Source organism: Bactrocera tryoni, unplaced genomic scaffold (assembly GCF_016617805.1).
Source record: "Bactrocera tryoni isolate S06 unplaced genomic scaffold, CSIRO_BtryS06_freeze2 scaffold_11, whole genome shotgun sequence".
In the NCBI taxonomy this organism is placed as follows: Eukaryota; Metazoa; Arthropoda; class Insecta; order Diptera; family Tephritidae; genus Bactrocera; species Bactrocera tryoni.
Window position 1 is genome coordinate 13745448 of NW_024395824.1, and position 25101 is coordinate 13770548.

Genomic DNA, 25101 nt, shown 5'->3' on the forward strand with positions numbered 1-25101 from the left:
GAAAGGAGAATCGACACACACCACCTTTTCGTCGATTTCAAAGCTGCTTTCGACAGCACGAAAAGGAGCACCTTTATGCCGCGATGTCTGAATTTGGTATCCCCGTAGAACTAATATGGCTGTGTAAATTGACGGTGAGCAAGACCAAAAGCTCCGTCAGGATCGGGAAGGACCTCTCCGAGCCGTTCGATACCAAACGAGGTTTCAGTAAAGGAGCTGGAGAAAATAATTCGAGCTGCAGAACTTAATCGAGCAGGTAAAATCTTTAATAAGATTTTTTTTTTGATGTACAGCTGCTGGCGTATGCCGATGATATTGATATCATCGGCCTCAACACCCGCGCCGGTAGTTCTGCTTTCTCCACACTGGACAAGGAAGCAAAGCAAATGGGTCTGGCAGGGAATGAGGGTAAGACGAAATATCTCCTGTCATCAAACAAACAGTCGTCGCACTCGCGACTTGGCTCTCACGTCACTGTTAACGGTCATGCTTTTGAAGTCGTAAATAATTTCGTCTATCTTGGAACCAGTGTAAATACCACCAACAATGTCAGCCTGGAAATCCAACGCAGGATTGCTCTTGCCAACAGGTGCTACTTCGGTCTGACTAGGCAATTGAGAAGTAAAGTCCTCTCTCGACGAACAAAAACCAAACTCTGTAAGTCACTCATAATTCCCGTCCTGTTATATGGTGCAGAGGCTTGGACGATGTAAGTGGTGTCTGCACCAGTAAAGAAGAAGAAGAGCATTTGAGCATGTGGAGTACTGATATCTAATATTTTACGGTCAAATATTATACTAATTTGGAGGCAATATTCGTTTTATTGAAAATTGAAGATTTAAGGTCCTAGATACATTGGTCTCGGCTAATATGATATAATCAAGAGATGTATTCCATTGGCGAGATCAAGTAAATAAATACTAAGCATCACTTGGTGACACATTGCAAAACAGAAATGACTAGTTATTCGTTGTGAACAAGGCCAAAATCGCCTATGTTGTTTCAAACAGAGAACAAAAGCAACACAACCATTGGTATGGTATTTACTGTTCAATACCTAATTCTAGTCCGCAACATTTTATACTAATTTCTCTAATGTTACTTATTTTGTGTTAGCGCAATTTCATCACGTCACTAGATTTTATTCGAGTTGTAACAAAAGATGTCCTGTTTGAAGACTACTAAGTATGTTGAAGAAATAAATACCTTTACTTCATTCATGGCTGGTCACACACGGCAATAACAGTTCGAAAAACTCAAATATTCACATTTTTTACAAACACACTTTTCCAACTGGCATGACTACCGGTAAGGAAATTTCATAACAGGTAGTACACCAAGCACTTACACAAACATAAGCATAACATATGTATATCCATATCCATATTAATATTATAAATGCGAAAGTAACTCTGTCTGTCTGTTACTCTTTCATGCCTAAACGGCTGAACGGATTTTGATGAAATTTGGTGTGGTGACTGATGATAACCTAGAAATGGTCATAGGGTATAAATAATCACGCTATCGTTCTTAGGGGGTAGGCAGTAGGCAGATAACTAAATTGAGTTAGTGATTTTTAGTCGTTTTTGTTGGGACTTTTGCTCTTTCACGTCTAAACGGCTGAACGGATTTTGATGAAATTTAGTAAGGTAATAGATGGTTACCTAAAAACGGATATAAGATCAAAATGATCACGTCATCGTACTTAGAGGGTAGAAAGTAGGCAGAAAACTGAATTGAATTAGTGATTTTTTTATGGTTTTTGCTGGGAGTTTTGCTCTATCATGCCTAAACGGCTGAACGGATTTTGATGAAATTTAGTTAGCAGATAGATAGTACTTAATTACATTTTAATTATTAGGTAGTTGAGGTAGCTGTTAGATGTAGGTATTTTCTTAACCAATCATTCATATCTCGCTTTCTTTGCAGTCGCCTTCATTTGTTAATTCTCAGTTCATGTGCATGTTGACATGTATGCAGCATATTGTTTATGCTACATGGTATGGAATTGTTTTTAAGTGCACATGTTGCGTGACCTTGGGTTTGTTTTAATGTGAGTACATTTACAAACAGTTGTTAAAATGTATTCTAAGAACCCATGGGTTATCATATGTAAACATTTTATCCTTAGTAATGCTTGTGTTATTGTTTGTTGAATGCTATTGTTTTGCATGACAATGCATTTTAAGGGGTCCCGGTGGTCTAGAACGCTCAAATTAAGGGTGTTTTCTGAATTTTTTTTAAGGTTTAAAAAAAGAGCAATCAATTTAAAATTTTTACAGTTTATTTATACACTTATGAAAAGTACAAAAATGTTTCTTTCTTAAATAAAAAAAAATTTAACAATATTAAAAATGGCGTCCAAAAAAGCTATCTTAAATAATTACTCCCGGTGCCGTTATTTTGACTCTTCTGAACATCTGAAACATAAAAACCAAATAAATTATTACTTAGTAGGAGTGCAGCTATCGCTGGTAATACAACCAAAAAATAAAATTGAAAATTAAAAAAATTTCGCGCTTTTGAAGTTCAGATTCTGAAAACAACTATTTTTGGTAGTAGGTGATCGTAGCCCCCGCGATAGATGTTGATCTTATAAACACCATATTAAAATTTCAAGTGATTCGGAAGGACAGTTTTTTTTATCAACGGCACGCCGAAAAAAGTAGTTTTGAGATACCGCGCGCTACCTGCTAAAACGGCTATAGAAGCTAAAATAATGTGAATATCCTTCCATAAATTTTACAGTATATTCTTAAAGGACTATACTTTCCAACCAACCAAAAAAAAAATCGATGTTTTAAAAATTCTAGACCACCGGGACCCCTTAAGTATGTGTCTGTTTATGTATTTGCTTTGTACTGTCTCAGCATTGGTGCAGATAAGCCTGTTGAATTTATTTGAACATAGTTTTTTAGGTTCAATACGTTATTGATTGATTTAGATATATAGGCAGAGCTCGAACTGCAAAAGTTGCTAGAAGCAAAGAATCTGAAGAGCAGCCTCAGACGCGTCAGATGTTAGATTCTCAGCGCCACGCATCTCAAAGGGCCTCTGAGACGTTTACGCAGGCTCAGGCCCGTCAGACCCTGGATGCTGAACGCCACGCATCTCAAAGAGCTTCTGAGAAAGTGGAACAGACTCAGACACGTCGAGTTTTAGATGCCGAACGTCACAGGTTTCATGCATGGATTTTTATGCCTATAACATGATGATACGAGAAAACAACTTTAACATTTTTCAAAGATGCAAGCAACTGGCCAATCAGTTTTGCGTTGACATGTACGTTAAAGATGAAAGCGAGAGGTTACGGTACATATCGTTACATTAAACTAAACTAAGAGCAGAGAATTACATCCATCTTCAAGACGCTGTGGCAAATTACGCCAATTTAAATCCAAATAACTTAGGTCGCATGGTCATTTTACCGTCTTCATTTGTAAATAGCCCGCGGTACTTACACGAATATACTCAGGACGCGTTTGTTTATGTGCGTACACATGGTCGCCCTCACTTATTCGTCACCTTTACTTGCAACCCAGCCTGGCCCGAAATAGTCAATGAGTTGATGCCGGGGCAAAGCGCAATAGATAGACATGATGTAGTCGCAAGAGTTCTTAGACTAAAAGTTAAAAAACTAATGGATGTGATTAATAAAGGCCGAGTGTTCGGAGAAGCGAGCTGCTTTATGTACTCTGTCGAATGGCAGAAAAGTGGACTGCCACATGTCCATATATTATTGTGGTTGAAAGATAAGTTACGACCCGATCAAATAGATAACATAATCAGCGCTGAAATTCCGGATCCTAACATTGACAAGACTCTCCATGACATTATTGTAAAAAATATGATTCACGGTCCATGCGGACCCGAAAATCCACAGAGCCCCTGCATGAAAGACGGATACCCGCAGTATCGTAGAAGAGCGCCAGCAGACGGAGGTCGAACAGCAACCGTGAAACTCCGAAACGGTAGCGACGTTACGGTTGATAATAGTTGGGTAGTCCCCTATTCACCACTTTTATCAAAAATGTTTAACGCCCACATAAATGTTGAGGCATGCGGTTCAGTATATATATCAAGTTTTTTTCAATTTTAGAAATACTGATCTTGCGAATCCCGTAGATGAGGTACAAACTTAGCAGCAACGAAGCCGTGTGGCGTCTGTTAGGATTTCCGTTGCACGAAAGGCATCCCACCGTGATACATTTCAGCGTGCATTTAGAAAATGGTGAACGCGTTTATTTTAATGAACACAATTTCCACGAACAAATAACTACTCCGCCAAAAATCACTCTCACTGCTTTTTTATCTTTGTATCAGAGATCAGATTGCAAAAACTCTTCATTATGTCGAGGTGCCGAGGTATTATACTTGGGATGCAAGTAGGAAAACTTGGAAACGTCGCATTCAAGGTACTTCTGTTCAGGATTGGCCTGGCGTCAAATCTGGAGATGCTTTTGGACGAGTTTATACAGTTCATATTAATAACATGGAATGTTTTTGTCTACGGATGCTTTTACACCACGAGCGCGAACCTACCTCTTTCAATGATCTAAAAAAATATAACACACAAGATTATTCTACATTTCGAGAGGCATGTGAGGCAAGAGGATTTCTGGAGAATGATAACCATTGGGATGTGACACTGGAAGAAGCTGCTTAATGTAGATCAGCAGGCAAGATGAGAGAGCTATTTGCTGTATTAGTAGCGACATGTGGTCTTTCAAATCCTCAACAATTGTGGGATAAATACAAAAATTATATGATAGACGATATATTGCACAGATTACAAGAGCGAAATCCCAATGTCACGTACAGTGATTTAATTTACAATGAGGATCTGACAAAAATGGAAGACCAGATTAAAACAATTTCTGGAAATGATTTATCAGATTATGGAATGAACAGACCATAGAGAACCTAGGAAATCAGTAGCGATTTAATACGGGAACTAGATTACGATACTGCTTCCTTACAACAACAATTAACAGAGTCTGTTCCACGTTTGAACCCAGAACAGAGGTTAGTATTTGACAATGTTGTCAAAAAAATCGAAGATGGCGAAGGTGGTTTGTTATTTGCCAGTCTGTAATATAAGTAAAAACAGCGAGCGTGGACGTATGTTGCATCAATGTAAATTATTAGTTTGGGATGAGTGTACCATGTCCCACAAAAGAGCAATTGGAGCTCCAGATCGGACTTTGAAAAACATCAAGAGTAATCTAAATATAATGGGGGGATGGTGGTACTTTTAGCGGGCGATTTTAGACAGACTTTGCCGGTTATCACTAAAGGCACCCCTGCAGATGAAATAAATGCGTGTTTAAAAGCGTCAACGTTATGGGTGCACGTAACAACGTTTAGTCTGTCTACAAATATGAGAGTGCAACTACACAATGATGTACAATCTGGACAATATGCTGCTGCTCTTCTTAAAATTGGAGAAGATCGTATGGCAAAGGATGGTAATGGACATTGAATCGTGAATTCTGCAATGTTGTGCATAATACAGATGATCTACATAAATAACTTCGTCTATAGCGTACTGCTAACTAAATGAGGAATAGAGAATGGTTATGTGAATGGTTATGTGAAATGGTGGGACAAATAAACGAGCAAATTATGTCACGCGTGGGAGGTGATATTGTTGAGTTTTTCTCTGTAGACACTGTAATGGATACTGAACAAGTAACATCATACCCTGTAGAATTTCTTAATTCTTTAGAACTGTCGGGAGTACCTCCAAACAAACTGTGGCTGAAAGAAGGTGTTCCTGCCCTTTTGGTGCGGAATTTAGATGCGCCAATACTGTTTGCACACGGTTGCAAATAACACACCTCGGTCGCAATATTGTAAAAGCAATCAATATGACTGGAATGGCAAAAGGAGAGAATGTTTTAATCCCCCGTATACTCATAATTCCGACAGATTTGCTATTACAGTTTAACACGTTGGCTGCCAAAGCCTTTTTAGAATTTTGATCGTTCAGGAGCAATGTCATTTAACAATTTGGTCACCTGAGGCCAACAACTTATTTTTGTTCTTTTTTGTTTCTTAGTGCCTAAAAATAGGTTTTGACTACTCGCGACTTTATTTTGGTCCCTAATTTTGCAGTTATAACGGTTTTTTTGTGTCGAACATTTTCGTATGACATGGCCTGAAAAAACCATTAAAAATACACAGCGGCCATGGGAAATACAACTAAATGTTCACCGCAGGCCAGAGAATCCAAATTCCATATAAAATTCCATATTAAAATGTACGAAAATGTGCGACGTAGCCTAAGGGTAACATTTAAGTGTCGCACGAAAATGTGCGACGTGGCCTCAGGGTAACATTTAGGCGTCGCACGAAATTGTGCGACGAGGCCTCAGTGTAACATTTAGGTGTCGCATGAAAACGTGCGACGTGGCAGCCAACGTGTTAAGAGATTACAGTTTCCGCTGAAAACCGCATTCGCTATGACGATAAATAAAGCTCAGGGGCAAACATTAAAAGTAGCCGGCATTAATTTAGAAAATATCTGTTTTTCTCAAGGACAATTATACGTGGCTTGCTCACGTGTTTCAGGTCCACAGAATCTCCATGTGTTGGCCAGAGAGGGAAAAACAAAGAACATAGTTTACAAAAATGTACTACAGTAATAAGGCCTCTTATTTTTAGCTTCCTACATTATTATACTACTTACATTAAGTTAGTACTTCCTACGCAGACGATTTTGCGGATGTCACACTCTCTAACATCGGGGGTTGGTAGGTAGGTAGTAAGTGATGTTTTAAACCAATTTACATTATTTACTTTTTATATTTACTAAGGAAACATTCGGAGCTATCCATTATGTGCTTAGGTTGCTTTTGAAGAAATTTTGATGTGAAGTTGAGGACCGGAACACGATAGTGGGACATTGTTGCAGGGGGACTTACTGCCGGGAGAAAACGAAAAATCTTATGCGGACAAGTCGCGGGTAAAAGCTAGTATATACCTATGCAAAGAATGTTTTAATGTAACTTGACTTGCAAAAATTGAGGTATCTAACTCTAATATGGCAGAGAGGATCGCAGTAGCAAAGGACGTTTTCGGTCAAAAAAAGTGGACCTTGCCTTGCCTTGTACGTGGCATTCCTGTAGAATCTGATAATATGTAGTAACTCTTCGTATCAAAAATGGGTTGAATTGGGTCGATACTTTCCTGAGCCCCATATACCTAATATAAAAAGTTTCGAAATTGCGAGTGACTTTATATATCTTTAGTATGTGGCATGATAACAGTTAATAGATAAAATCAGGTCGATAATAACCCAACTTCCATATACTACATAAAATAATTTTCTTTTTCTATAATATATGTGAATATAAAATTGCTTAGTTTCTGATCCTCTAGTTACGTTTTACATCTTACTTAAGATATTCTCCTGGCTTTGATTCTTGCAAGTTGCAGGAGTATAATGCTCGGTTGCACTCGAACTTAGAGCTTCCTTACTTGTTTTGAATATGATTCCGTTGAACTGCCAATTCTGCTGTTCACATTTCGCTTCTGCAGCTTTTAACATGACGGAGTGAATATGAGTACTAAAATAAAATGCTACATTCTAAAGCGCATTTTGCGTACCATAAGTTAAATCAATGCAGATTTCTTATATTAGAAAAAAATATTATAACAATGTGCTAACTGAGTCCTTTTTTTTGCAAAAGAGTATATAGTATTAGTTTTTTTCACATAGCGGTTGTATGTATCACGTAAAACTAGGCGAAATAGATACCGGGTTATATATGTATACATATGTACATATATAAATAATCAGGATGACGAGACGAGTTGAAATCTGACGGATTGTTCGTCCGTCCGTACAAGCTGTAACTTGAGTAAAAATTAAGGTATCTTGAAGAAACTTGTTACACATTTTGCTTGGCAAAAGAGTAAAGCGGAGTTCGTTATGGGTATAATGTCATGCCCACAAATCGCCGTTAAAACAAAATCTATAAAGAGCAATAACTAGGCCCTAAACTTTCATATATAGTAGAACTGTAATGGCACATTTCAGATTCGTAGTAGCAAGGGGCACCACTGGGCTAAAAATGTTGAAAAATTGGTCGTTGCCCCGCCCCTAAATAGCTTTAATGTACATAAATATAAATCAATCGAGATAAAATAGGTTACCGACACTGTGAAAATGAAAAAAATACTAAATGCTTGATAAATCAATAACCAAAAACTCCAGAGACATTATGGGCGTGGCACCGACGTCTTATAGATAAAACCACATATCTTGGGACCTGCTCGACCGATTTCAACTAAATTTGATATATGACATTATTTTGAAATTCCTATGTCACAATATGAAAACTAGCGAAATCGGAATACAACCACGCCTACTTCCTGTACAACACACTTTTAAATTCCTTTCCATTTTCCAAGAAGTCATTAGTATAACGAGATAAAACTTTGCACGAATATTGCCTTTGAAGTATACTACCTTTTGACCAAAATTTGTCGGAATCGAACGACAATTATTCAAGCCCAGTTGACTTTTGGCAGATAATGTGGTTCAATGTGTGAGATTTATAATTGAAATTCAGAAAAAAACTCTTTCTTGATAATAGTATAGAAAGATTTTCGAACTTACGGGTGACTTTATACCGGATATATCGGTCAATATGTTAGTAATTTTAAGGAAATTTAGAGAACAGTATATCTTTGTGCCTAAACTATATAAAATTGGCCGAAATCTTGAATCCGAATTTTCGAATACCCGGTTGACTTTACTCAATATGTTTGGTGATCCGTGGGGATCAGTGACTAGCCTTGATGAAACATTAGCAACATTTTACATTGTATTAGTCTGTGGCCTTATAACTGCATGTAGTATTGGCAAAAAAATAGCTAAAATCTGGTCAATACTATCTCCTACATATATACCTAATAATTTTCGTAAAAATTAACTGAACGTTTAATATTGGATATTCTACAGTTTAACGCCATATAGTACTGCATATAATTATTTTCGTTACTCCATCTAACCATATGCCCTTCCTTACTTGATTCAACTAGTTTTATATCTAAGTTGAGTTTTGAGTTGTCAAAATACTCTTAATTACAAAATATAGAAACACGTTAAAAAAGGGGATTAGACTAACGACAGATGCATCGTTTTGCGAATGTAAATGCATATAACCTACGCCCTCCTACCATGGTTAGGGTTAAATAGTATGGATGTTTTTTAGAAATGTTATTTTTAATGAGGCGATACTTTTTTGTGGACTTGATCATTTTGAAAGATTTTACTTGACCAGCTTTGTTGTCCATTTAATAATGAACAGACTTATTCCGGAACACCGTCATATATTCGGTCTGCATACTCGCTCAGCAGAGTCGTTAGTTTGAAAAGCCACGGATCGTGGGGTCCAAAAAGAGATAGCCGCCGATTTGGATTTTCACAAGAAAATTTTGTTCAGAGATGAAACTCGTTTGCCCATATAATGTTGATGAACAAAATTTTCGCATTTGTAATGTCATGATAATACACCAGTCATTAAAAAGTGACTCTATGGGCAGATAGAATCATTGGTACATATTTACAGTTATAATTATGTTACAGTCAATGGATTGTTCCAACAGGTACCCGCCTCATGCTACGCAGCTAACGAAACAATGAAAATATTGCAGGAAATTTTTGGCGAGCGCATTACCTCGAGTCGTGGGCCTGTGGCGTGGTTTTCAAGATCGTGCGATTTAACACCGCTGTACTATATTTTGTGAGGTTATATGAAGCTCGATATGATGATTGGCGTCTTGGCAGAGAATATTTGGCGCCTTACTGTTGATATACGGCCAAATTCTCGGGAAACGTGGTCGAAAATTAAGCCTCTCGGCTGCAATTTACGAATGGATGTTTCTGAACTGTGACCAAAATTCTTTAATACTAGTTAATACGGTACAATATGTTCCCCGTTATATTAAAAACAAATATTAAATATTTCCTTAATATGTGACAATAACAATTGTGATTACTTCAGTTCTTTGAGCAGTCGACCACACAATTCTGTGCTGAATACTACACCAATTACTGATATACTTAAAAGAAAAGCACACTACTTTTGGTAAATTTAAAATCACCAAAGAGATATAACGAAGTTAATTATGATATCAATTCAGTCCACAAATTACAATACGGTACTTTGATGACACCTGTTAGTGTTGCATCAGGAATGGAAAAACCCAGAAAAAATACGGAACAAGCAAACATGCCATTGACATTCAAAAATACTTAAGTTTTTTCCATCTTTGGACTGAATATTGTTTTTGATTTTTTTGAGAAAACAACATCCAGTCGGCTCTCGTTAATTCAAACCTGGATAATTCGAATATCTCTGTATTTCAAAATTATCATGTCCCCTAGAATATCTTTATATTTCGAACTACTTAAATCAATAAATTTTTATGCACTTGGTAATTCGAACGAAAAAATGATTACTATATAACAAAACGACGCGTTAATTGGAACTCATAGGCGTCCAACACTCGACAATTCAAAGTTGCAGAGAGAAAGAGGCGGAAAGATTTTAAGTACATTTTGCGACATGTTCAAACATGTATCAAGGTATACGAGCTTTTGTTTTTGTTATGGTTAGTTTGACTATTTGACACACACTTCCACAAACGGGTTTGTTTAGTTATCATTCAGTTACAGTTACTCTTTCGTTGGTATACAGATTAAAAGTTTGTCCTAGTTATGAGCCTTAGAAAGTATAAATGTTTGACGATTGCTTAAAAGAAGAAGTTAATTGAACAAGTAGAGGAAGGTGAGAAGAAAAGTGATATTGCAAAGGAATTTAAGATTTCTCTGAGTTCTTTAACCATAATAAGGCACAAGGAGAAAATGCTTCTCCACCTGCTGGAGTACGAAAAAGAACTACTAAAGGGGAATTTCTTCGTCTGGAAGAAAGCCTGTGTAGAAAGACAGTGTAGAGGGTAAAAAAGTGTCTATTGGCGGAAACTTATTGAAGAAGCAAAAGAGTTCGCGTCTATTCTAAGCATCAAAAACTTTGCGGCAAGTGAAGGGTGGCTTACAAATTTCAAAAAGAGAAATGAAGTTGTGTTTAAAAAAGTTTGTGGGGAAAGTGGAAGTGTTGGTGATGCAGTTTACTTAAATTGGCACGGTAAATTGAAGACCTTGATTGAAAAATGTGATGTCCGAGACATTTTTAATACTGATGAAACTGGCCTATTTTTCAAATATTTACCGGACAAGACGCTTACTTTTAAAGGTGAAAAATGTCATGGGGGAAAACATAGTAAAGAGAAGTTGACAGTGTTACTTGCAGTAAATATGAACGGATCGGAAAAACTTAAACCCTTAGTGATAGGAAAAGCAATGAAACATCGATGAGTGTAATAAATTCCGACTGATTATCGTGCTAACAAAAAAGCTTGGATGACGACAGAACCTTTTAACACAACAGTCCTCCTACATTTTGCCACGTGGAACTCTACTTCTTTCTGCCAAATACAACTTCCAAATTACAACCAAGGGATCATTCATAATTTTAAGACGTTCTATAGTAGAGAAAATATTAAGCTCGTTTTAGAATCTCGAGACAAGCAGCTAACTGCAAATATCACGGTTCTGACCGCTGTTTTACTGATTGACAAGGTATGGAAAGCTGTAACACCTCTAACGATTCACAACTGCTTCAAAAAATCCGGTTTCTTAAAAGAAGATGTTCCAATATTTATGGATTACAAAGAACCAGCAAGAAAACCATTAGTTGACATCAGCGGTGTGAGTTTTTCTGACTTTCTTCAAGCGGATGAAGATATTGCTGTCTCAGGTTCACTAACCAGTATAACAGAGTTCTCTCAAAAGATTAATTAATTCACATAATGAACACATATGTATGTACAGGAATGTACCTCTAAACTTTTGAAATTGTTATAGAATAGCAGTAAATAAATACAAATTTATCAATACTTAATAATTCGAAGTTTTGTTTATTTTATCTCACAAATTTCGAATCATTTGATATTAACCGGTATGAAACCAATTGTATTGCCAATAATTATAATGTATTATGTACGTATATGGGAGTTCGAAAAGATAACGATCGAGTTCGACCGTATAGATTCTGGGCTTATATTTCTAAAAAGACAAACTAATTAAAAGTTAACTAAAAATATTGTTACATAGCAGTTAACAGTGCGATTGAGCAATAAATCATTATAATTAAGCTAAATTCGTGAGACCATATACAATATTATTCAATTATGATTCAATTTCTTATGCTTTTTGCCAAGTTTGAAGTTTTGGTGGACTAAAATATAGTATCTTAAATATTTATGTTGGTTTTAAAAACGAAAAATATTTAATAACGGTAGTATATAAATCGTAGATATATATTAAATATTTATAACTATGTTTTTTTTTTGTTGATTGAACATATGTAGATAAGATGTGCATGTTGTATTTCTATTGAACACGTTTATTAAAAAATGTTACCTTTAAAAACGTATCCAGACGAAAAATATGTGTTTTCTATACAGCAATGAGTTGGCACAGCAAGCTAATGAAGCAAACTCTAAAGTTAAAGATCAGTTCATCAACAGCAACATTTTATTTTACTAAAACAAATAAAAGAAAAAGAAAATAAATCAAATCAAACTTGAAAATAAATTGCATTAAATAAGAAATTGCGGTAAGTAAAACAAAAACTAGAGTCGACTCTGATTTATAATAACGCTACAGTTACACCATCAAGAATTTGCTTTCGAGTGGTTCGCATAAACTACTTGTCAAAATTGATTTAAATTGACAGCTGTGACTTAGGTTAAAAACGACTCTATATAATATGCCGTAGTCAAGGAAATAATCATTGAATGTTTTGCCCGAAATAAATAATTTGCTGCAAAGACTGAATGAGAACAAAGAATGTTATGAAAAACAAGATCGTTATGTGAAAACAACTTTAGAATACGTAAATTCAAAATGCTGATTTTTTGTTTTTTTTTCAACTTTACTGGGCGCATAAACATTTTCATTTTTGCAGAAATTTATTTATATATTTTTTATTTTGATATCAGTCCAACGATTTAACGAAAGATTCAAATTCCGAAGAATAACATGGCTTTTGTTGCATCATCAGTTGTTTTGACTTGATTATCAAGTTGCCCTACGACTTGTTTGGAAAATTAAATATTAAAACGACATTCAGTTTCGGGAAGTGACAGTGTAGTAGTAAAAAAGTGTAAGTGTATTGCAACTTGGAAGCAATTTTTTTATTGTGTAACGTCCACGTAAACGTCAGTTATAAAGCAGTAATGGCCCGTTCACATTCAACTTTCCTCCCTTTAATTGACAATTCATATTTTAAGAATGAAGCGAAGAAAGCAAACGATATGCCAGAATGAACGCTTTGCTTTTAGTGTCTCTTTCTAATAAAAATTGCGGTTGTTGCTTGGCGAAATGTAAAAAGATGAGTTGCCCAAAACTCTGTTTCGCCTTGCTGCGTTTCGCTTCGATGTGAATGTCTCATACAAAAGCATACATCAGAGTTTTCCGTTAAACTAAATAATTTGCAAAGCGAAGGAAAAGTTCTATTGAATCAGCATAAGGAAGACGTTGGTTCGGGTTTAGAGGGTAATTTTATGCACTTACAATTTGTAAGAGTAAAGAATATGCTACAAATATTTGCTATTATTATAAAAACTTTTTTTTAATATATTTTCTCATCAACCGGAATTTAGAAGAAAAACTTTCGGATAATAAATATTTCTTATTAAATTAAATTATGTTCAAGAGAACATTCTCATACAATGCTTATGTAGTATATCATATGTTATATACAAGGTGCATTATAAAGTAAACAGGACTTTTTGAATCGAGCACCCCCTGGTGGCGCCATCTATATATCGACTGGTGCGTTAGAATCTGCTATCTTTATCGATTGTCCAGTGAGAATTTTATGACATTTCATTGATTGGAAATGAAGTTATTGCGTTTTACTTCCTGACACTGTTTGTGTTATCGGTGCGAAAATGATCGTCGAACAAAGAGCCAACATTAAATTTTGTTTTAAAATTGGTAAAACTTTTACCGAAACGTTTCAATTGATGAAACAAGTTTATGGCGATGTGGTCGTGAGGACATAAATGACGATCAACATGTGGGCCAATAAAAATCTGTGATAAGCGGCAATTCCATCGAAACTGTGCGTGAATTCATCAAAAATCAACCGAAATCATCATTGAAATTCATGGAAATGGAATTGAACATCTGTAAAACATCGAATTATCACATTTTGACCGAACATTTGGGCTTACGCAAGGTGTGTGCACGGTTTGTTCCGCACAAATTGACTGACGATCAAAAATTGTTCAGAATCAGAATCATCGATCGACGCTTGTGACCGATTATTTAACCAAAAATCACTTTTTAACCATTAACCACTCCCAATATTCACCTGATATGGCACCGTGCGTCTTCTTCCTTTTCGGAAAAATGCATTTGCCCATGAAAGGAAAGCGTTATGCTGACGTAGAGGCCATTTAAAAGGCTTGCACCGGCATACTGGCGGCCATACCGGCCAACAAGCTAAAACACTCGTTCGATATGCTTTTGAACCGTGCAAAAAGTTATATTGAAGCAGAAGGAGACTATTTTGAATAAAATAAATTGATTTTGCCGAAAAACCCATTTGTTCCGCTTTTTTTTTAAGTCCTGTTTACTATGGAACGCACCTTGTATATATTAGATTTATGGCAGTTAGAAAGGATACGAGCCATTTAGATCCCTTCATGGGACTGGTCACAAGTCGGAGTTACGGAGAAAAATTTTTTTCCCACATCTTCGAACACATCACATAATGGAGGTTGGCATTGGTATTACCCGATCCCGGCCATTTTCCCATCATAGTGTAATAGTAAAATGCAACATTATTGGAAACATCGCTTTTCTCAGTTTTAGTAGGATTGAGATATGTACATACTAAGTTGGATATTATGTAGTGTACTCTCGCTCAAAGTTTTTAGTTGTCGAAATAGTGAATCAGCTATAAACATGGCATCTTATACCATGTTCAGACCGACACTTAATCACACGATTTCGGCTGTTGAATGGATTATCCCACTAATCTTAAAAATTTATCTAGATTTCGCCATACAAAAATGACAGTTCCAAATCACTTCATTGAAATGATTTCAAACTGATCCACGCTAAATCTCTCTGTGCGACTCTGATTTTGCGCATTCTACTTGTCAGCACTGAAAATCTGTTACATTATCACAGCTGATTTAGACACTACAAAGGGGGAAAAATGTAAACAAACAAATTTTTTTTAAAGCAATGAATCTAATTTCACCTGAAAATCGACTTAACAAATGAAAAAATGCATTCATTATTTCTATTATATGGAAAATATTAAAAAAGACGGCTTTTATTAGAAAATACTATATGACAATCTTTCCTTTTGATAAATATTAAGCGATGTGGATTCTTGAATGACAATAACAGCTGTTTTTTTGATCTTTCTAACGGCAGTGAGAACACTGTTGGGTTATGAAATGCTTAAATGTAATCTAATCTTTTAAATTTTCGGTCTGAACATGGTATTATTAACTCACATATATTATTGAACGAACAAAAATATATATGTGTATGTATATAAAAGTAATCCATGTAAATGGAAGTAATCCGTGGAGACGTTTCTCTTTCTTCAGCATCGAATTTTAGTTTATGTAAAATAAAATCTTTATTTAATTTTGTTAATCATAAAGTCAACTATACGATGGAATATGATTATATGTATTAAGTATATGAGGGCTGGTAAAGTACTGAACCATTACTATCACCAGACTACACTACTATCAGGAAAGACGCCAATTTAATTTCAATAAAACATACATATAGATCGATATTTCTGGTATAAAGGCAGCCATCGACATTGGTATATTTTTGGTTTGGTTTAAATTAGTATGAATGAGAATTTTATAGTATTACTAGAAGAGAATAAAGAATTATATTTTTTTAAGAATTACTTAAATATTTTCACGCAACATTATTCGATTAATTTCACTTAAATTTGTTAAGCAAAAACTAATAAATTAAGCTTATTTCACGAATTAACAAAAGTGTTTTTTTTTTGGTTTACAGTTTACATGCTGCTCTATGCTTTTTCTTGACATATGTATATAAAGAATTACCTCACAAGATGGCGGCATAGTGTAATTGTTTTTGTAACATTTGTCACAGACAAACCGAAAATAGTAAAGGTAAATTCTAGCCGTAACCTTATATACTATCATTCTTGGTATTATGGTTTTGAACTCTGTGCCATTGCGGTTGACTAGAATATCAAAGACGCACAACTGCTACCAAGCGTTTGTGAAAGAACATTGTGTTTATTTAGAAAAAATATTGACATAAAGTAGAAAATGGATAAATAAACTATTTCATATATAATTTCAAACCATTTTATTCAGTTGTTTTGTACAAATACATAGAAAGGTGAAATTTCTTGAGTTCGTGGAGAAAAAATCCGAAACTGGACAAGGTACAATTTGGAGGTAGTAAAAATAGAATTAAGGAACCGAGGGAAATGTTTAGAACAAAAAGAGTCGATACAATATACGTTGTCTTACTTGCAGTTAGAAAGTTCCAATATATTAAAGTGATCACGAAAATTTTTTTTCAACACTTTTGCCTAAAACATTTTTATCATCGTTATATAAATCAAATCTAATGTTCATTTTAATAATTATTCACCTTTTCGTTAGCAATAACTAAATTTAATTCCTTAGATTTTTCATTAAAGTAATTTAGCTGTTTAATTGTCAAATCTTCACTCTCTAGGTCGGCAACTTCAAGAACCTTCGACTGAAAAAACAAAAAAGGATTTTGTTTGATCTAAAGTCGCATTGCTTTAACTTCAACACGAAAAGGAAACAACGGCCTCAGATACGTGACCCCCTTTTTGATAATAAGCTCGTGGCATGTTAAGGATTATGATTTAAGGGCATGCACCTGGAATGTCTGGTCCCTTAATTGGGAACATGCCACTGCCCGACTAGTTGATGTCCTCGTTAGAGTAAAGTCTGACATCACCGCCATCCATGCAAGGCTACAGACGGGACAAGGACTGAATCGAGTAGGTCCTTGTGGAATTTACTACAGTGGCCAAATTGAGCGCAAATTTGGTGTTGGATTCGAAAGAAAGATAGACTCCGTCGCTGAGTAATGGCATTCACCCCGGTGGATCAACGTCTAGCCACAATCCGCATCAAAACGAAATTCTTCAACATATCGTTGATTTGCGCTCTTGTCCCGACTGAAGAGAAGGAGAATCTGAACAAGGATGCCTTCATTGATCACTTGGAGTGTACCTATGAGAGCTGCCCCCGCCATGATGTCTAAATCACGCTCGCCGACTTTAACGCCAGAGTGGGCAAAGAAGGTATCTTTGGCACTACGGTAGGTAAAGCCAGCCTCAACGATGAAACATCCCCAAATGGTTTGAGGCTGATCTACTGTGCCGGGGCCCAAAAATTGCTTATCTGCATAGAAATTCCAGCATAGAAAATTTCACCAACCTACCTGGCTGTCCCCACATCGAAAAGCCACCAACCAAATCAATCATGCTGTGTTAGACGAAACACACGTCTCCAGTATTTTAAACGTGCGTGCGCTTCGAGGTACTAACACAGACTCGGACCACCACAGCGGAGGGAAAACAGACGCCTACCTCGCAACGGTACGATCGACCACAATACGTGCGGGATGGGATAGATACCGACAGTTGAAGAGGGAAGCGAGACGCATTTGCAGACAGAAAAAGAAAGAGGCCTAAATGCGTGAGTATGAAGAGTTTGATAAGCTGGCCGAAAGGGGTAATGCTCGAAAATCCTACAAAAAAATGCGGCGGCTTATAGAAGGTTTCAAAACCGGAGCATACTCTTGTAGAACCCCAAAGGTGATCTAGTCCCCGATGCTTAGAGCATAATAAAATTATGGAGGGAACACTTCTCCAGCCTGCTAAATGGCAGTGAACGTGCAACGGGAGGAGAAGACGAACCCGATTCCCCAATTGATGACGATGGAGCAGACGTTCTATTGCCCGACCATGATGAAGGTTGAATAGCAATTACCCGTCTGAAGAACTACAAAGCGGTGGGGCAGACAAATTACCGGCCGACCGATTCATATACTAACTGCGACTAACTGATAATAAGCATGCATCAGCTTCTTTGTAGAATATAGTCGGACGAAAGCATGCCTATCGACAGGAATTTAAGTGTGCTCTGCCCAATCTACAAAAAGGAAGACCTCACAATCTGCGCCAACTACAGTGGGATAATCCTCTTCAGCACCGCATATAAGGTTCTATCAAGCGTATTGTGTGAAAGACTAAAGCCCACCGTCAACAAACTGATTGGACCTTATCAGTGTGGCTTTAGGCTTGGCAACTCAACAACTGATCAGATATTCACCATGCACCAAATCTTAAAAAATATCCGAGAAAAGAGGATCGACACACACCACCTCTTTGGCCACCTTTAAAGCTACCTCTATGCCGATATGTCTGAAGTGGGTATTCCCGCAAAACTAGTACTACACAGCCGTATTACGTTGAGCAACACCAAAAGCTCCGTCAGAATCGGGAAAGACCTCTCCGAGCCGATCGAAAACAACCAAACGAGGTTTCAGACTAGAATATATGGAGAAAATAGTTTGAGCTGCAGAGCTTAATCGAGTAAGCACAATCTTCTATAAGAGTGCACAACTGCTGGCGTATGCTGATGATATTGATATCCTCCACGGCGTAAGTTCTGCTTTTTCCAGACTACATAAGGAAGCAAAGCAAACGAGTGTGGTAGTGGACGAGGGCAAAACGAAATATCTCCTGATCAAACAAGTAGTCGCCTCACTCGCGACTTGGCTCCCAAGTCACTGTTGGTAGTCACAACTTCGAAGTCGTAGGTAATTTCGTCTATCTTAGAACCAGTATTATCGCCAACAACAATGTCAGCATCGAAATCCTACGCAGAATGAGTCTTGCAACAGGTGCTACTTCGAACTGAGTAGGCAATTGAGAAGTAAAGTCCAATCTCGACGAACAAAGACCAAACACTATAAGTCACTCATTATTCCCGTCTTGCTAAATGGTGCAGAAGAATGGACGATGCCAACACTTAATGAGTCGACGTTACGACTTTTCGAGAGAAAGGTTCTGTGGAAGATTCATGGTCCTTTGCACATTGGCAAAAGGCGAATGTCGCATTCGATGGAACGATGAGCGGTACGAGTAAAATGACGAAATTGACATAGTTAAGCGAATGAAAAGAGATATCGTCCGCATGGATGAACATATTCCAGTTCTGAAAGTATTCCAGGCAGTACCCGCTGGGGGGAAAGCAGAGTAAGAGGAAGACCTCCACTGCGTTGGAGAAATCAGATAGATAAGGACCTGGCTACACTTGGTGTCTCGAATTAGCGCCGAATTGCTAAGAGAAGAAACGATTGGCGCGCTGTTGGTAACTTGGCTATAACCGCGTAAGCGGTATCTACACCATTAAAGAGAAGATATTAATCCAGAAGTAAAATATGTTGTGCTGTTGTCTTGAAAAACAGTAAATGCCATTTTTCGTGAAGGTATCTTTACTTGCAGAAAAAAGCACGAGTTGAAAGCTTCAGGTTGATATCTCAAGTACTGAGGGACTAATTCGCGTATATACAGACAAACAGACGGATTATTTATATATACTCGTAAATTTTTAGGGTTTCTGACGTTCATTTTGGGTGTTACAAACTTCGTGGTAAACTTAATATACTCTGATTAGTGTAAAAATGGAAAACCATACTTTTGCATGCACACGATGCAAAATTTTTGTTTGTTCCCTTTAGAGAACGTGAATGACACAGATAACAATTAGATGAGCGAAAACATGGTGTGAAATTAAAAGTGAACATATACACATACATATATAGTATATATTTTCGAACATTTCTGCAGACATTTGGGCAGATTTCTGTTAATGTAAAACAGTTTTTATCATTTTCTCCTAGACTATTCGAAATTTATAAAAAATGTGTTTCATCGTTGCAATGTTGGACTTATTAATGCGATGTCTCGATTTGGAATTTTAAAAGCACACTTACTTGTACAACCCGTTTTTTAAGATTAACTTTTTTTGCGATCTCCTCAAGCATTTTTCTACTTGGGTTCGATTCGTTTTGATAGCATTCATATAGAAAATTTAATTGCTCTGGCAGTATTGTAGTGCGTAAACGTTTGCTTTGTTGTTTTTCAGTAACACCAGTGACTGTGTCTGCTGTTGTGTTCGATGACCCAACGGTAGGTTTATTATTTGAATTTGTAGTGGAATTCGGTGATGATATTGGAGTCTCTGGTAACTGTCTCTTATCCATTGTTTGTAGGGCTAATTCATTATTTCCAAGGCCGTTGGTTTCATTTTGTGCTTGCAGTAAATCGTTATAATACTTCTGCTGTTTACTTTTTTCTGTCGATTCGGATTTTTGATTGACATGAAGAAAATCTTTTAAATTATCAATATGGTCATTGTTAAAGTTGGTAGTTGTTGTCGCTTTTGTTTTTGATGACTCATTTGATGCTTTACGCTTTGCCAGATTATCTTTTTGATTTTTTACACATCTGACCAGAGATTTACTTAAATTCTTGAGCTTATGTTGATCATTGCCATAAGAAGATGGAGATTGTAGGTTAGTAGCTAGTTTATTAATTTGATCCATTTTCGCTAATTTATTAGCCACTTGCTTATAATCCTTGTTATCAGTATCGTTACTCCTTTCAACTATGTTTATTTGGCTTTTGTGACCATAGATTTCATTCGATTTTTGGTTATTGTCATTAATATGATCATCGGTATCAGTATAAATTTCAGCGTCGTCAACATCCATACCACAACCATTACTACTTTTTTCGTGGTCGTTGTTGTCATTATCGTAATCTGGAAAATTAATAGTACTATTAAGGACATCCAAAGAGTTTTTGAACAAACTTAAATCGGTTATATCATACCGATCAACTCTAGGTGTGGGTGTATGGTCACTAGTCGATATTGGTATCGGATTATTTACACGTTGGACATGTGATGTCGATATTGGCGACGCTGCCGTGTGGTCATTTATTTCTTGGTTCGAGGCATTTAACTGAAAAAACTTTTTTGATTCATTCAGTTGATAGTACTGTAGTAGAACATCTATATTTGGCTTATTCTCACTACCGAAAAATCCCGCTTGGGACGGCAAAGCACTCATTTGCTTTATGTGTTCATTTTTTTGATAATATTGATACAAGAAATCATAATTACTACGCTTTCGTAACTCACTTTGATGGTAAAAGTTTGCTAAATATTCTATTTCGATTTCTGGTTCATTTGATTTTTTGTGTTGTGCTTGAAATTGTTGCTTCAATTCATTGTTGCTTTCGTTTTGCATAAAATACTGATATAAAAAATCGTATCTTTTACTTTTTGAAAATGAGGCAGAGCTGCTGATTTCACCATCACCAGAGCCACAAATTCCTGGCACTTCATCTGTTGTTGAAGATGTTTCAGAACACTTACGTTTTTTGGCGGGTGGTTGGTCTTGCTGTTCCAGGAATTGATGGTGCTGCTGATGCGTGGCACTGGCAGTTGCAACCTGCTGTAAACTTTGCAATATGCTGCCAAATGAACCATAAGCGTCTGGTAAGTTTGTGATTTGTGTGGTAAATAAGCTAGGATTCACTAGATGTAATAACTGATGCTCGCGGAAATGTTCGTAGTAACTGAATTGTAATTTGCATTTGTCACATTCGAATTTTGACTTGTGCACTGGACCTTGCGGCAGCAATTCACTGCTATCGCTACGCTCGCGTTGTGTTTGTGGCGGAGTGGGTGTAGTGGATGGACTAAAATCAGTCATTGACATTGACGATTTACTAAATAAATGCTGTGGCGATGTAAGGTCAGGAGCTGCGCTGCTGGGTGATGTGCTGGAAACGTTGGCAGTACTTGACAACACCGCTGTTGCTCCAGCATTAGAAATATGTTGATGATGTAATTGATATGCACTGCTATTATTTATATCCATCGAGGAATTGGAGTCTTCTGAGCTGAGATTTTGTGCGATCTGTGCTGCGGCTATTTGTGCCTTGGCCGACTTTTTATTATTTTCTTCTTTAAAGCAATGATTTTTCTGGTGGCGTATCAACTCGTAATAGCGCTGAAATGTCATATTACACTTTTTGCAGGCGTAGTTAATATTATGTTTTTTCTCTTCAGTTTCGTAAAGGGAGTTATTTGGTTGATTTTCATAAATCTTCCGCTGTTTTTGGCGAGCATTCTAAAAAATAAGAATAATTAAAAGAAAATATATGGATAGGCGTATGTTTTAAAAGGTATAAGTGGATCTTAGATGTCCAGATTTAAATTTTGGTGTGTTACTTTCATTATAAAATAATTAGTAATTTTGGACAGGTCACATTTTCTAGATTACATCAGAAATAAAAACCTATAATTGACTCAAAAGGCCAAAGTTAAAGGTTGGAAAATATTATAATTTTCAATTAATGATTTAATGAACAAAAATGAATGCTTCTTAAGAAGCGAATGCCAGCCTCGTTGTGGCTATGTTATACATTATTTATTATTATAATACAGTGAAAAAATTATTGCCTATTAAAACAAAAACGCTATAAGAACCCAAGGGATTGAACTTGAAGTCTCACAGGTTTCACATGGTGCATCCAAGAAAAAAATCGACTTGTTGAGCAGCAACAAACAGCAAAAGCTATATATACAAGGTGTATTCCAAAGAAAACAGGACTTAAAAAAAAAAAAAAACAGAACAAATGGATTTTTCGACGAAAAGTATTTATTTTATTCAAAATAGTCTCCTTCTGCTTCAATACAGCTTTTTGCACGGTCCAATAGCATGTCGGACGAGTGTTTAAGCTCGTTGGCCGGTATGGCCGCCAGTATGCCGATGCAAGCCTTTGAAATGGTCACTACGTCTGCATAACGCTTTCCTTTCATGGACAAACGCATTTTTCCGAAAAGGAAGAAGTCGCACGGTGCCATATCAGATGAATACGGGGAGTGGTTAATGGTTAAAATGTAATTTTTGGTAAAATAATCGGTCACAAGCGTCGATCGATGATTCTGATTCTGAGCAATTTTTAATCGTCAGTCAATTTGTGCGGAACAAACCGTGCACACACCTCTCGTAAGCCCAAATGTTCGGTCAAAATGTGATAATTCGATGTTTTGAAGATGTTCAATTCCATTTACATGAATTTCAAATATGATTTCGGCTAATTTTTGATGAATTCACGCACAGTTTCTATAGAGTTTCCGGTGATCGCTGGCTTCGATTGGCCCACATGTTGATCATCACTTGTTTCAATTGATAAAAAAAGTTTAGGGCGATTGTTACCTATCCCGTAACAGAGTGCACGAGTGGTTTCAACGTTTTCAAAGTGGCCGTGAGGACATCAACATGTGGGCCAATCAAAATCCGTGGTCACCGGAAATTCCATCGAAAATGTGCGTGAATTCATCGAAAATCAACCGAAATCTTCATTAAAATTTATGGAAATGGAATTAAACATCTCCAAAGCATCGATTTATCACATTTTGACCGAACAGTTGGTCTTACGAGAGGTGTGTGCACGATCACATTTTAACCATTAACCACTCCTCGTATTCACTTGATATGGCACCGTGCGACTTCTTCCTTTTCGGAAAAATGCATTTGCCCATGAAAGGAAAGCATTATGCAGACGGCCAACGAGCTAAAACACTTGTTTGGCATGCTTTTGGACCATGCAAAATGCTGTATTGAAGCAGAAGGAGACTATTTTGAATAAAATATATTGGTTTTGCCGAAAAACCCATTTGCTCTGTTTTTGTTTTAAGTCCTGTTTACTTTGGAACACACCTTGTATAAGCATATTTGTTAGATATTATATATGCGCTCTGCAGTCACTTTTTATGAATAGAGTTTACGCACTATGTGATTTCACAGTCGCTTAATGTTTTCATTGTAAGTTATAATTTTGGCCAGAACAATTTCTTACCTGAAACCAGACAACAATAACTCGTGGAGAAAGCAATAATAGCTTACTTAAATACTCCAAATCGCTATCCTTTGGATAGGAGTTATTCTCAAAGAATTCCTGTAGTACCTTAATTTGATAGTCCGTAAAGCGTGTGCGATTTGCGCGCTTTCCGCTAGATGTGGACGATGCATTCGATGAATTCGAATTGGTGTCAAACTGAGAAGACGGCGAATTTTTATCGAAAGATTTGCTGCTTTGAAAGTTTTTCGGCGGACCCATGTTGTTACCGTGCATGTTGGCAGGATTTATATTGCTGCTATTTTGGCCGAGCGGCAAATTGTCCAATTGTTGGTTTATTAACTCATTAATGCTGGCATAGTGAGTGGCTACAACTGTAGAACTGTTGTTTGGTGACTGAGGTCTGGAGAGGATGTCTGAACTGCCGCTTTCTGATTTGGTCTCATAACTATATAGGTTGATATGCTGTGATTGTTGCTGGTGAATATTTTGATTTGATTGGCCAGACAAATGTTGTTGTTGGTGATTATGCTGCTGCAACGGCGTAACAGCAGCCGTTTCCACTGCTGTGTTCTCTGGCGTTTCAAGAAGTTGTTGTTGATGTTCAGTCGCTGGCAATGCCGATAAATACTGTTGTCGTTTACTAAGCAGCAATGTCGATGACGTGCTCAATAAATCTTTCTCGTCTTTCTTATGCTGTTCTCGTTGGCTTTGTTCTTGTGATTGCTGCTGTTCATTTTGACGTTGTGGACTCCCTGGAGTTGTAATGTGTGGCTCAATATTATCATCGAACGGTTCAGTTTTGATTTCAATTAATAACGAGGAATCGCCACATATGTCCGACATAGGGGTTGGTTTTTCTTTTGAATTGTTTTTGGAATTAGACGTATGCATATTTTGCTTTTGTTGTTGGTGCTTAGAGTTATGCTGTATAAAGACCGAATTGACAGAAATACTAGTTTTAAAACGGCATAAGGCTTTAATATATTCTGAATAATTACATACATATATA

The 25101-nt window shown here is 36.7% G+C and overlaps 1 protein-coding gene and 1 long non-coding RNA gene across 2 annotated transcripts in view; one reads left to right on the forward strand and one right to left on the reverse strand.

Moving 5' to 3' along the window:
- LOC120779787 (zinc finger protein 2-like) overlaps positions 1-25101 on the reverse strand; it is a 54750-nt gene that overhangs the window by 23591 nt on the left and 6058 nt on the right. Inside the window, exons 6-7 of the mRNA XM_040112163.1 lie at positions 24090-25016; positions 20147-22354 (exon numbers count right to left, since the gene is read on the reverse strand). Of these exons, the coding sequence (XP_039968097.1) occupies positions 20147-22354; positions 24090-25016 (3135 nt within the window). The remainder of the gene's footprint in view (positions 1-20146; positions 22355-24089; positions 25017-25101) is intronic.
- LOC120779889 lies at positions 15664-16453 on the forward strand. The gene is made up of 2 exons (XR_005705751.1): positions 15664-15938; positions 16145-16453. It is a non-coding gene; the product is annotated as an uncharacterized LOC120779889 (long non-coding RNA).